General features: G+C 47.8%; 4 protein-coding genes across 4 annotated transcripts; all 4 read right to left on the minus strand.

Moving 5' to 3' along the window:
• Positions 1-19: 19 nt before the first annotated feature.
• Positions 20-3,913, minus strand: PHYSODRAFT_259644 (hypothetical protein; the record flags this gene model as incomplete). The annotated part of the gene is made up of 5 exons (XM_009525060.1): positions 20-25; positions 73-293; positions 493-2,565; positions 2,851-2,876; positions 3,420-3,913. The coding sequence occupies 5 exons, from the start codon at positions 3,911-3,913 to the stop codon at positions 20-22; spliced, it is 2,820 nt and encodes a 939-aa protein (XP_009523355.1).
• A 2,045-nt stretch (positions 3,914-5,958) lies between these two features.
• PHYSODRAFT_491350 (hypothetical protein) lies at positions 5,959-6,447 on the minus strand (the record flags this gene model as incomplete). The annotated part of the gene is made up of 1 exon (XM_009525061.1): positions 5,959-6,447. The coding sequence occupies one exon, from the start codon at positions 6,445-6,447 to the stop codon at positions 5,959-5,961; it is 489 nt and encodes a 162-aa protein (XP_009523356.1).
• Positions 6,448-9,442: 2,995 nt separating this feature from the next.
• Positions 9,443-9,628, minus strand: PHYSODRAFT_377814 (hypothetical protein; the record flags this gene model as incomplete). The annotated part of the gene is made up of 1 exon (XM_009525062.1): positions 9,443-9,628. A coding segment is annotated over one exon (186 nt), but the record flags the coding sequence as incomplete, so codon positions are not given.
• Positions 9,629-10,540: 912 nt separating this feature from the next.
• Positions 10,541-10,756, minus strand: PHYSODRAFT_493301 (hypothetical protein; the record flags this gene model as incomplete). Its single annotated transcript, XM_009525063.1, has 1 exon — positions 10,541-10,756. A coding segment is annotated over one exon (216 nt), but the record flags the coding sequence as incomplete, so codon positions are not given.
• Positions 10,757-12,782: the final 2,026 nt, after the last annotated feature.

The following is a 12,782-nucleotide window of genomic DNA, read 5'->3' on the forward strand; positions in this document are numbered from 1 at the left end:
CTGCGACTCCGACTCCCAGCTATATCTGATCACTAACCCGTAGTCCCAGACCCGGGCTGTCCCCGGGCGTACTCGTGACGTGCATATCACGCCCCCCACAAAGGTGCCAACTCCATTCAGAGCTTCTTCAGCTGACACAGCTCTTGGGGTCAGTTCTTCCTGGAGCAGCTCGACTGCCTGAGCAGGCTCCTCCGCCCAGCGCCCGCTCTGCACCAGCTTGACCTTCACCGTTGCACCGCGTGTGAGAGCGCCTTCCGCCTTGCCATACGCGAAACCCACGAGGTTGAACGCGCCTGGGCGTAGATAAAAATAGCTTGGTGTCATCGGATCGGGAACGGAGGTCCGAGAAGTTGTGCGCTTGGAGGTGTTCTGCTGCGCTGAGGAAGTTCGCGTGGTACAGTCGATCTAGTAGTGGCTCCATCTGCTCTGCTCTATAATCTAGTGATCAAATTTCCAATGGCAGTGTAGTTATACCATCGTTTAGAACCTTACGCTTATGATACCAGTACGACCGCGCAGTCTTCTGCTGAGTGTAGGTGATGATTCCTTGAGTCTCCTTACAAATACGGAAACCCTTGTTGGTTCCAGAAAGTGTTATCTGATCCTTGACCACAGACTCGAACCCCTCTTGGTTGAGAACATCCTTCTTGCGGCCATGACCCTGCTGAACACCCTTAGCAGATACCTTGACCTTGTATTGCTCGTCAGGCATGTAGCAGATGTAGTTCTTATACGACAGCGAAACCATAGCATCACCAGACCACTCATCCTTGACCAGGCCAGGAGTACGACGATCAAACTTGGCTACCTCATCGTCGAAATCACGGGGGAACCAATCGTACTTGTGCTCCTTGAAGTGCGCTTCTAGCTCAGGCTTGATGCATTGTTCGAATGACTTCTCACAGCTGAAAGCAATGTACGCTGAGTCAGTATCCATTTCCTGATACTGGTAGTCAGATCGATCAAAGTAGTAGTCGATGCAATCATAGTAGAACTGGAGCATGCGTAGCTTAGCGAGTTGGTAGATAGCAATCGAGAGGTGGATCGGATTGATGAGCTTAATTTTGCGCTTCTTGAGCGAAACCTCGTACGATCCAGCCAGCTCGACCACATTGTGGAAGTTTTGCTTCTCGATGATAGTGCGAACAGTCTTGTCGTTGCTCTCATACGTAACCTCCTTGTGCTTGCTCTTATCCATGCCGGATCGACCAAATGCAGCGTTGCCAATAAGCTTACTCAAATCGACAATCATTGTCTTGATCTTATGAACATCACCTTCCCGACGATCATTGGATACATCATCCATGAACGGCTTGAATGCGCGGTGAGAACTAGCTTTGATGAATGAGTATGTCTTTGTGATCTCCATGCCATGAGCTAAGTACCATTTGAGCAGCGGGGTGTAGATGAGGATCTTCTCGCCGAAGTAGCTGCCGATCAGCTTGCGCGCAGGCTTTGCGCGTGTCGACGCACGAGACTTGTAGTCAAACATGTGCTTACCAATAATGTTCTCATCGTTGCAGTTGATCTCGACGTTCTTGAAGATGGGAGTCATTTCCGAGAAATAGTCCTTGAGGTGCTCTGGGGTACGGATGTCGCATTCAAGAAAGCCAAAGATCTTATCATCGTTCGCATCAATCGTGGTCAGCCGTCCGCATGGCATCTCATTGCCGAGTGCCCACAGATACAGAGTATTAGCACCGTAGCCAATAACCTTCTTACAGAGCTGGCCGCCGCGGATCTTCGTCTCATTGCGTTTCCCGTATCTGTTAAAGATGATCGATGGACCACCAGCAACGTTCGCCTTCATCTTGTGGTAGATCTCTGCCTCCTCCTCCTTGTCGATTGACCAGACCAGCTTGTCAGCGTTGAACTCGAGCAGCTTCTTGCGTCTGAAGGCTTTCAGAGGCATTTCCTTACGAGCGACGTTGCAAGCTATGCAGCTGATGAGAATGTTGCCATCCTCATGACCGAGCTTGTTGTTGATTCGATCGGCTGATGCCGTCTCAGCTGTAAGCTGACAGTAGCAGAGACCGCAAAGATACTTTTGCTTCTCAAGCAGCTCATCCAGGTGTTGCATGGTCATACCAAACTCGCGGTCAGCCTTCTTATCTTGTTCGATGTACCCTAGGTAGCGCTGCTCTGGCAAGTCGAATGCCTTAGCTGGGACTCTAGGTCGTTTATCAGGATTGGTGAAGCATGTCTGATACATAACCTTCTCCCCCAGCCCCGGAAGTGAATCACCGTCCGTAAAGATGTCGAGCTTGAAACGCTTGAACAGCTCACGCTGGGCTTGGATAGCCTGAACGAAGGGTTTGACATCAAGATTGTTGTACCAGATCAGCAGGTCCTTGATTGACTTCATCTCATAGTGCTCCCACACGAACTTGACTCGCTCATAGTCGTTGGCGCTGATGCTTGTTCCTCGGAGACTGCTGTCGAACGCTGACTTTGCTGGGATAGTAGTCTCGCTGAGCACATCGAATGACTTGATGTACTCATACGGAAATAGTCCCTTGCCAAGACCACAGATGCAACGAATCTTGTCATCGCATTCGCATCCACCTAGGTAAGTAGTGAGATACTTTTCATAGCTCGTTCCAGCTGGAAGGTAGTTGGAGATGTCAAGAAGCTTGTTATCACGTACATGTAGCTTGGGTTCTTGATAACAGAAGTAATGTTTTTACTCCTAGCACGCTGATCAAATCGTTCTTGATCAGGTGGCATCGTATGACCCTGAGTTGAAGCCAACAATAGGGACTTGGTCAATGATACGCTTAACCTTGCCATAGGCTTTGTTCGCCTCCACAGCAATTTGGTTGTGAAAATCGAATACCGATTCAAACTCACCTTCCTTGATCCACTCCGCGATATCACTAAGGAAATATTAAGTCCCAAGAGGGCTACGTGGAATTTCCATCCCGGTGAGAGGATAGATTTGAAGGAGCTTCTCCAACAACGATTGGTACTTATCGACGTTGTATCTTTGAATCTTCTCCGTTATCGTAGCGATATACTCAAACATCTCTCTGAGGAGCTCGATAGGCGATTCGTTAACGAAGCAGCGAACCTCGTTAGTGAAGCTATCACAGACACTGACCGATACCGGAACGTGCTTGTTCGTGTAGATGGTGCTTTCTCCGTGCTGAGTTGCCGTTGGCATCAGGATCGCCTCAAAGTCATATACAATACAGTGATCGCTGTAGTGATCGACACCCTTAATACGATACTTATCGAGCTGCTGCTTAAGCAGATTCTCCTGAGGCTGATAGATCGTCGGGGATGAAGGGAAAGCCTCGATAACCTCGAACTCACACTTGCTCTTCTTGTGGTTCCAGAGCTTGTTATAAGTGTCAAATATGGCATCGCATACGTTGCATGGATACTTTCAAAGAACGGTATGGATGTTTTTGATGTACATGGCATGCCCCTTGTAGTCGAGAATGTTGATAACATTCTCGTACGCCTTCTCCGACTCGCGTAGCTTGCTGATCTCAAGAGTGTTCTGATCCATTTCAAACACGTTGATTGCTAGCTGGAAGCAGTCTTCGAGCTGGTCGAACTCCATGGTATCAATTGGCTGCATCTCCTTGAAGTACTTGGCTGAGTACTTGATACCCTTGAACGTACAGTACTCTTTGACACGATCCTTAACCGATGCCATCATTCGATCAGGACGAGCACTCTCCTCCAAGTGGTAAGCAATGCAGAAGAATACACACTTGTTGTTAGTCCTAGGAAAATTGATGATGAACTTGTTCTTCTTGATGCTCTTTGGGATCTCGATGTTATCGCTGAGAATGTGATCACACTTGTAGATCATGATCGTAGCCATGGTGATCTCCTTGAGCTGATAGCTCGAAGAGGGGTAGCTGATACGCTCCGTGAAATCCTTAGAAAGAATCTCACCCATGATCTTCTTCTCAATATCGGCCTTGGGTGGATTGGGATAGGATTGTTGAACACTGAAGTGTTCATCGAAGGCTGATAGTTCCTCTCGAGTCCTGTGATGCGATCAATCAGCTTGTAGCCAAGCTGGACATCGGCTTTGAAAGCCTTGTCCTGCTTAGAGAGGACCGAACGAATGTTGGACATGATATCCTTGTCAGAGTAGTTCTCGTACAGGTGCTCGTCGTACACCTTCGTCTTGCGAAAGTTGTAGCTCAACGGTGGCTTGTAGTTGGGAGTGAAGTGTCGCTGGATACGGGACTTAGGGATCTTGTACTGCTTTGACAAGAGAGAAAAGATAAAATATTCGATTCTCTTCTTGGTATATTATTTGGGCTTCGCTTAAAATGGATTCATCTTTGTAAGTCGTGAACAAAAAAATTTATGGTGCTTAGTCGAGCGCGATCTTGCCCGCGCGCCAAGCATAGTACAGTCTCTGACGAGCAAGAATCTTCTCAATCCAATATTTTTTAAATAACTTTTCCTAATTTATCTTAAGACAAAGTTATATAATATAAGGATAACAATGGCATACTCTCCTGAAAAATACCAAGCTAACAAGGCAGCGATCGCAGCCGCAAAGAAGCGGTACTGCGAGAAGACTAGTGAAAAGATCGATACTCGTGAACTTTATGAATTGTCTGACCGACACCACATTCGATCACATGGGGTAAAATATTCAAGCTGTTGATTGCACTTGATAAGCTCCCCATCACACTTGTAATGACCGAATTGTGTGCGTACGATCGGATACTCCTTCCGCTTCTGAAACCACGAAAGTTACATCAATCGAACGCAATATGCTTGATCCTTGAGCATCTCCTCGATCGAGGAGTACTTCGATTTGAACGATAGCTGAACCATGGTGTTGAATATGCTGTAATTATTCTTAGTATATTCATGTGTCAGGATTGAAACCTTTTCCTTCTAGATTAAAAAAATGAGTCGATTGACTCATCATAATTTGTTTTATTTAACTGGAACCAAAGCCGTTTGTTCGGTCAAATATCGCTCGTTCCTTAGCGTCTTCATCAAGTGGTTTTGTTGACCAATCATGGAGTCGTTCAGGTTTCGGCATCATGCTTTATGCTTTGGAAATGAACAGTGATGAGCATAGTTGTATCGCTTAACCGTTGTACCACAAGGACATTGAACGGTCTCATACAACTCTAGTTTCAGTATCTTCTCCATCTCCTTCTTGGCCGTTTTCGAGCACTGGGTATGAGGCTTGAACTTTGATAACGACGGATGTTTGAAGCAGCGATCTTTAGTAGGAGCCCCGGAACATACATTACCATTTTGATGATGATGATGATCACAGTTGTCGATTTAACTTTAGTTAATAGCGTCCTAAAAAATCCTAAGCCACTTCACAATCGGAGGTTTGTTGCGTGGTTTCTCTGCTTTTGGTATGTGTTCTTCTCCTTGTTGCGGATCATTGTATTCGAAGCAATCAATCACTTGTCGTAGTCGTAAGCCGAGCATTCGGTTTTCGATACTCCTGGAATCTCGGTGGGCTACTGCCCGAAGTTGACGTAACGCGGTCTTCTAGATTTCTGTCTTTCCTTGTTGCACCGTGACCAGTTCCTGCCGATGAACTTTTCGGTTGCGTGTCATCCAGAGTGATGATGTTGCGATGCTGCAGAAGGCCCACCATAGGGAGCGCGCCGCTTGCGTATGCTCAGGTGTCAGCTCACCGTATAGGGCGATAAGACGTTGCTTTAACCGAGCTGTGAGGGCTGGTGGGGATCGCGAAGCAACAAAGTGCTGGTACTTCGCCAGCTCCACTTGTGTTATTGTTGATCCTGTCCAATGCTTCACGAAAATCATCCATACAGCCTCGGCGTACGGACAGGTCCATAGGAGGTGCTCCAATGTCTCTTTGTGGCCCTCGCAGCTTTGTGTCATCCGGCAGTGTGCACTTTGCTCACGCCCTGGAAAATACAAATTCAGTTGACTCACAGCAACCCTGTACGCTGTCAAGACTTGAAATTCTGTCAGAACATCCTGTCAAGCCCACAGCGCTGTTGGTGTCTGGTCTTGCGTCGCCTTCACCCTCTCGGACTGACTTCCTCCACTGTGTAGTTTGTCCACTAGGGGGCCTAGATGCTTTCCGAGCCCCAATCGGAACTGCCTAAATGGTTGTTTCTTGAGCGCTTGTAGTACTCTTTTGTTCCTTACCTTCTCGGGAACTAACCAGGGAAAGCCATGCAAAAGTGGCGTTGCCTCGATCACGATGCCTTTATTTGCAGCATACTCAGCCATATCCGCTCCGTCCCGATCTACTTCACGATTGCCATGCACGCTAGCATCGGACCAGTTAATCCCGTCGGGTTCCTGTAGTAACGTAATTGCTCCCTCCGCTGCCGCTCCCATGCGGGGGACACCCTTCACGGTTTCCGGTGCAATCCTCCTCCACTCATACGGTGCCGATAGATTTGGCTCGTGACGCAGCGTCACCAAAACGCTGCTGGCCCCGAAGGTGTCTCGCACAGACATCGGTGTAGCTACAAGAATCGCTAGGAACCACTTACGAAGCTTTGCGAGGGTGTGATGTTTGGCTTCACTCCGCGGTTGGGGAATAGTAACCATATAGAATCCCTATCCACCCGTCTGATGTTGAGCGCGTTCAAACTACATGGTTGGACGCCGCCTGCGTCCTTATAAAAGTCGTTATTCAGTCCATCTTCCCCTGTCGCTTTGTGCCGACTGAGAGATTCGATCGCTTCTGCAATTTCTGTCGTCGTTATTTCAGCCATGAGGAAGTCGTTGTCCTCCGGCCGCACTTTTCGACACTCTGGAATTTCTACGAAGTCGTGAAGAGCTGCCCGCAACTCGTCTTCGCCAGTAAAATCACTGTGCCGCTGCCCTTGAATGGCACTCCATTCAATAGCGAAGCGGTCCAAAATCGACGTGATTGCCGGAAACTCCGGTCCATTTGACGCTCGTATGTTCGTGACGGTTTGATCACGTTCCCAGTTTGACCACCTTTTGAACTTTAGTCGCATTGCTTCAGCTGTATCTTCCAACCTTTCTCCCATTCTATGCTGCGCTGCTGCTTTCAAATCGTTTGTAGCAGCCTGAATTAGTTGCTGACGAGTAATGAGGCTAGAGCGTGTCTGGCTATGCAGTCGCTTTGTGACTTGTTGCCTTCGTTGTTTATCTCGTTTCGCCACTGTTCTTATCGCTTCCAGTATTTGCCGGAGTATCCCATCCCAGTGTTGTACTCCACTAGTTTGACCAATCCCTCTTTCTGCCATCTCCGTTAGTAAATCAAGAAGCACTTTGTCGGGGTACGTCGATCGGATCGGGTACGCCGGTCGTCGCTGGTTCTTCTTGCGGTACTTCTGAGGATCACTTCGGTTTAATGTTACTGCTTGATGATCGGAATCTACTGGCGGTAATTGCACATCCACCCACTGAACTCGCTGCTGCCATTTAGCTGAGACGTAGAACCTGCCGATTCTGCTGGCGGAATTTTGTTTCCAGTACGTGAAGTGCGCTGTCGGAGGAAGCGCATCCTCATCTTCAGCGTGCCCCATTAATTCTCGTGCATCAATTCAGTTTCGGTCGCCCATCCAATCTTCTAAAATTCTGCTTTCCATTCTAGCTGCATGACGGGCACCTCTTCTATCTAGTAGAGGATCTTGTACACAGTTAAACTCACCTCCACAATCGCGTTAGTCGTGAGATCCGCAGTGCTGCTTTGTAGACCAGCGAATAATTTTTCGCGATCTCTGCGTTTGTTTGTCGCGTAGATATTCATCATCACGCCAAGGACTTCATGATACACCGAGAGCACTCGGGGAGTTCACTTCGTCATTTCCCATGGCTTTGTAGCTTGCAATACTTCTGGGTATAGCAAGATCCCAACACCTCCTTTCAGACTCTCACCGATGCTCCAGTACGTCGGTCGCGTTGATTGTTTAGAGAGACCCCATAACCTGCGCCATTGGCTCTCTAGTTCCTCCACTCGACGTAGCCATCTGCATTCGCGAACGCTGCTCGCATATATTCATCGTGCTCAATCTGCTGCGTATGCAACCTGAACATTTAATGTACGGTTCGAGATTGCTGGATCGGAATATCACTCTTGGCCTTGAGCTCAATAGCATAGCATAGTAAATGCCTTCCGAGTTTACCTTTATTTTGTGGTGAGCAGAGATCGAGCTCTGTGCCATATCGCTCGCCTATCGATTTTGCGCGCCCCCAGTCATCTGAACTGTCTGCCACGAGCTGGCGTTGCTTATTGGTTGATACTCGCTGCAGTCGATCTAAACACGTTGAAACCCAGTGCTTCACCGACCCTTTTTCCAAAGACTGCTGTAGTTCATGGAGTTTTTGCTAAAGGCAGTCAATGCGCCATCCCGCTGTCCACTGTGTTATCTGCTGGGCAGAAGCTCGTTCCAGTACTCGAGCTGGAAACGTGAATTCTCGTACCATTTGAACGAACAGCAACGGTTCTTTTTCAGCAGCCGCAGTCCATTGACGATCAGTATCATTCGTTCTTGGGAAACGCACTTTTGTTCGTCTCGCATTCTGCTGCCTTTTTGTCCCACAAGATTTCCCATTTGCCCGCGCTGGAAGCCCCTTCGGCTTCACCCCCGCTCTCGCTTTCAGACGCTAATTCTGCCTCTGTAAACTCATGCAACAAACGGCGTGGGATATCCATTTCCTCTTAAGCCTCGCTTCTCGTTTTCTTCAATGGAACGCTCGCATTGCGAGCATTGACAACTGCGCCGTTCACCTGTTTTTTCTTCATTGGCGTTGGTACATGACTGCGCTTGCCCTTTCCGGTTCGGACGTTGCCACGGTCCTTCGTAAGCTAAGCCGGAAGCAGCTTCTGAAGCTGGGTCTCTTATCACGGCGGATGGTGCAGTGGCCGGCTTCAGCGGCTGCATTCCCATCAAAGACTCATTACAGGTATTGCCTGCTCTTTTCCACTGTTGGCACTTCGCCTCCGACACAGTATGGCGCTGCAGGAACCCCATGAGCTCAGCTCCGTCGAACCCATCCAATAAACCCAACCTCTCTTCTTCGTGATCCGTCATGGTTGGTATAGCGAGTTTGAAGAAGTCGATCAAACGCTTCTTTGCCGCATCATCGCTGCTGAGGATTATCTTAATTTCTCCAGCTACTCCGGCAAAACGCGTGTTTCACCTGGTTCCAACATTGTTTGATCGTCCTCAGTTGATGCTTCTCCTCCAAACGGGGTTTCTCCCTCTGGGGTCTCTACCATATCCTCATCACTTTCGGAGTAAAGGCTCGTCAAGTCAATTTGTTGGCGATCTTGCTCAAAGTGACTGTATGCAATGTTGTGCTCATCTAGGAACCGAACGATCAACGGTGCTTCAATCGGATTGGTCTCTGACTATGTCAGCGCCCGTCCTAACAATTGAATCCAAGTTGGCAAATCGAGAGGTTTTTCCTTCTCGCTCTGGTATGCAGCGCCATTCTTAGTCTTCACGCAACAACTGTGGCGCGTGCATTTCCAGTTGTGGTTGTTATCTTGACCAAGCACGAAAATGTCTTTTTTCAACAAGATAGCCATCATTAACAACGTGTCGTTGTTGCCCCACAGGTTTCTTGGGACAAATGTTACGCCATCCGTTGGACTTGTGGCGTACTCCTCTAACCACTTCGTGAAGAGTTTTGCCGAATTACGGGATGTAACTTTCTTCCCTGCATTCGTCGTAGCCGGTTGCTGCTGTTTCTCATCGACGTGTGACTTCCAGAGAAGGATACGGGCTCTCGTCTCGTGAGGGAATTCTTTACCAAAATTGAGAGAGGCTATTTGCTGCACCCCCAGCTTTATATTATAGTCTTTGCCAGCTCGTTCACACATTCGGGAGCTTGGTTGTATTCGACTCCAAGTAAGGCCTGCGCAACGGCGAGGACTTGGCAATTACCCGTCGGTGGTGTTTGCATTGCACGTAAGCGAGAGCTTGCTCCACAACAGCAAATGTTGTGTCCTTGTCTACCCTTAGCCCAGCGTATGAATATTTAGCGGTTCTCCCCGGCCACATGCACCCTCTTGAACGATTGCGGCAATCGTATCTCTCGTCGCCGCAATGTTGTCTAGGAGGTGAGTTGTTCGTGATGTCCCCTCGTGTTGCGTTGGCTGCCTCGTGAGCAAGACGGTCTTACTTTCATCGTCCTCATTCTCATCATCTTCATCACTGACTAGTAAGTCTATGACCTCTTCGTTTGATGGCCAGTACTTACGTCCTGACTGCGGTCGAGGCTGCGTCGTGATACTACTTGCTACAGCTGCTGCGCTGTTGGCCACGGTCTTCCAGGAGTCTTCACGGACCCGTTCACTGAGTTTTTCAATTGGACTCTGCTGCCCGTTCTTGGTCGCCGCTGTACTCTTTGACTTCTCCACCGATTCTTGCTTACTGCTCGAATTGGGTTTTGCTTTCGCGCCTGGAACAGTCGATACCGGCTCCTTCCTACGTGTTATGGCAGATTTCAGTTCCGAAAGGTTCTTCAAAGCTGGGTTTGGATTCCCCATTGCCGCCATCTCACTTTCCTTGATTATCACTACGGCTCCCTGCCTCAGTGTCTCTGACGTCTGCTTACAACGCCTAGCTAGGTGACCAGGATCTCCGCAAGCTATACATTGTTTTTCGTGTTTGTTCCGCGGGTGTTCAAGAACAATGACTTCTCCAAGCCAAATCATTATGACCTTGCCGCGCAGATACTCTGGGCAGTGTCCGATTTGAAAACGCAACTCCCACGTGTTAGATGTCCGTGAGTACCTAGAGTAGGTGTCCACATCTACCATTTCAAACGTAAACGGATACATACATTACCATTTTTCATGATATAGTTGCACATGTTTACTACTTAGTTCCCTATGATTGTATCATTATCATCCATTGCTTAAGATAGATAGAAAACTTTTCCTTTCAAATATTTGCTCTTTCTCATAAGAGCTTTCTAGAAGATTTTGCGTTGCCCTGATATTGTTCGAAATTTTAAACTTTGGTCTAAAATTCAATCCTAACAATATCACGCTACTGACAGGTGTTCTATTTCTTCCACAGCGATTGGGCGGTTTGAAGTGTGTAATGCTAGAGACAGGTCCTCTGCGTGTTCTATGTGCGCTGTGTTAACCTAGGGCTAGCTTAAGCTGGGATAGCAAATTTTACGAGAGCAGCTAGGGCTTTAACCACAGCAGCAATATTTTTTACTCTCTGGTGGGGCTTCGGGTGGTGTAAATTGATAATGTCAGCTTACACCACAAAATACACACATAAATGATTTTAGAACCAGGTCTCCTCCTATTCAGTATTCCACCAGCTATATATTTCGTGCACCCATCGTCCTTGACCTTGCCAGTCAGGTGGCCGTGGTGGTTGTGGGGGCCGCATTGCGGCTGCCACTTCCGGCGAGCATATTGCATCTGTGCGTCCAAGGACACGTGTATAACTGTATATTGCCCGCTGTTGTATGGTAGATAATTTAAAGCTAGCTCTGACGCGGGAGCACTATAGCGTGAATATAATCTGTTCATTTGTTTTAAGGCTACTGGGCATGGATCAAAGGTAAGCATTTGCATTTCTACACCTGCAAAGCAAAGAGCGTTCTCATTATTTTATATAAGCATGCCGGCTCACATCCAAAATCTACAATTTTGAGGCGAATTACCGGGCAGATGCTGCGGCAGGCGCGGGAGATGCCCATGGTTAGTTTAAGAAATAGAGTTTATACTAAAACAAATATATTACAGCCTTCGCGGAGCCCTAACACAAGGATTTCGAATGGCATCCACCGGTAATGTAGTCTGGCCGAAAAAGTTTGAAATTGAAGGTTTCCTAAAAGATAGTCGGCTCTGAAATGAGGTCTCGTAGAACATTGGTCGTACTGGTATTTGTCAATGTACTCTCTGAGATAGCATAAGTTTCATGCAGAACCTTAAATGCTTCATATACCCGGATGGCAAGAAGATAAGCTGGTCAAAAAGCCTTTTCGATAGAATGTGCGATCCCACTTGACACGTTGCCTTCGAGTCGCGATAAGAATCGCAACATCTTTTACAGCACGAATACGCAGTAATGCACTGGCACGGCCATGAATGCCTATTAGCGATATCAGTGTAGATGCCCTCACAGCTTGCGACGTTGACAACGTTTTCAGCCAAAACTTAAAGGTTAGAATTCAGCGTCGTATTCAACTTGAAAGTGGCGAATTATGCCGGAAAACGCCCGATCATGTTAGTTTAGGGATCTAGGTGGCTGTACTGAGCAATCGCTGTAGCTCGTGTGCAAGACGGGTAACACAGGCGGGTGTGGGTAAGCAGTTAGAATGCGAAATAGCTGCCAACGAAACATGATCTGAAGAAGACAGAAAGCTAGTGACCTGAGATCGGACTCAGTTACCGACTCCGTTACTGGGTCACCAATAGAAAGAAAGCCAGTGACAAAGGACCACGATACCGACTTCAGTTTACCGGCTTCAGTTACCGAGGTTCGAATTAACTCGATTTGCGCTGCCTAGCAGCATGACCTATCGGCCACTGATATCCCAGTAAAATGGTGGGATAACCGGTTCTGTATAACTACTTAGGAGTGCCTAAAAAGAAAAAGTCTAAGACCCATGCGGACGAAAAACAAGTCGGATTTGGTTTGCAGCTTCGGAATCGGCGCGAGAGCTGGCAGGCCAATCTACTCTGATTGACCTACTTCAAACTCAGGACGAAGAAAAACCCGGCCTCTCTGAGTTGCAACGGCGACTTGCTGGTATTTGCGGAAACCCAAGTTCAAAAGGCAGAAGAACCCCATTCTCAACCTTGACGAATTTTACTTACTCCCGGAAAAGTTACTACGAGC

Source organism: Phytophthora sojae (genome assembly GCF_000149755.1).
Source record: "Phytophthora sojae unplaced genomic scaffold PHYSOscaffold_3, whole genome shotgun sequence".
Classification (NCBI taxonomy): Eukaryota; Oomycota; class Peronosporomycetes; order Peronosporales; family Peronosporaceae; genus Phytophthora; species Phytophthora sojae.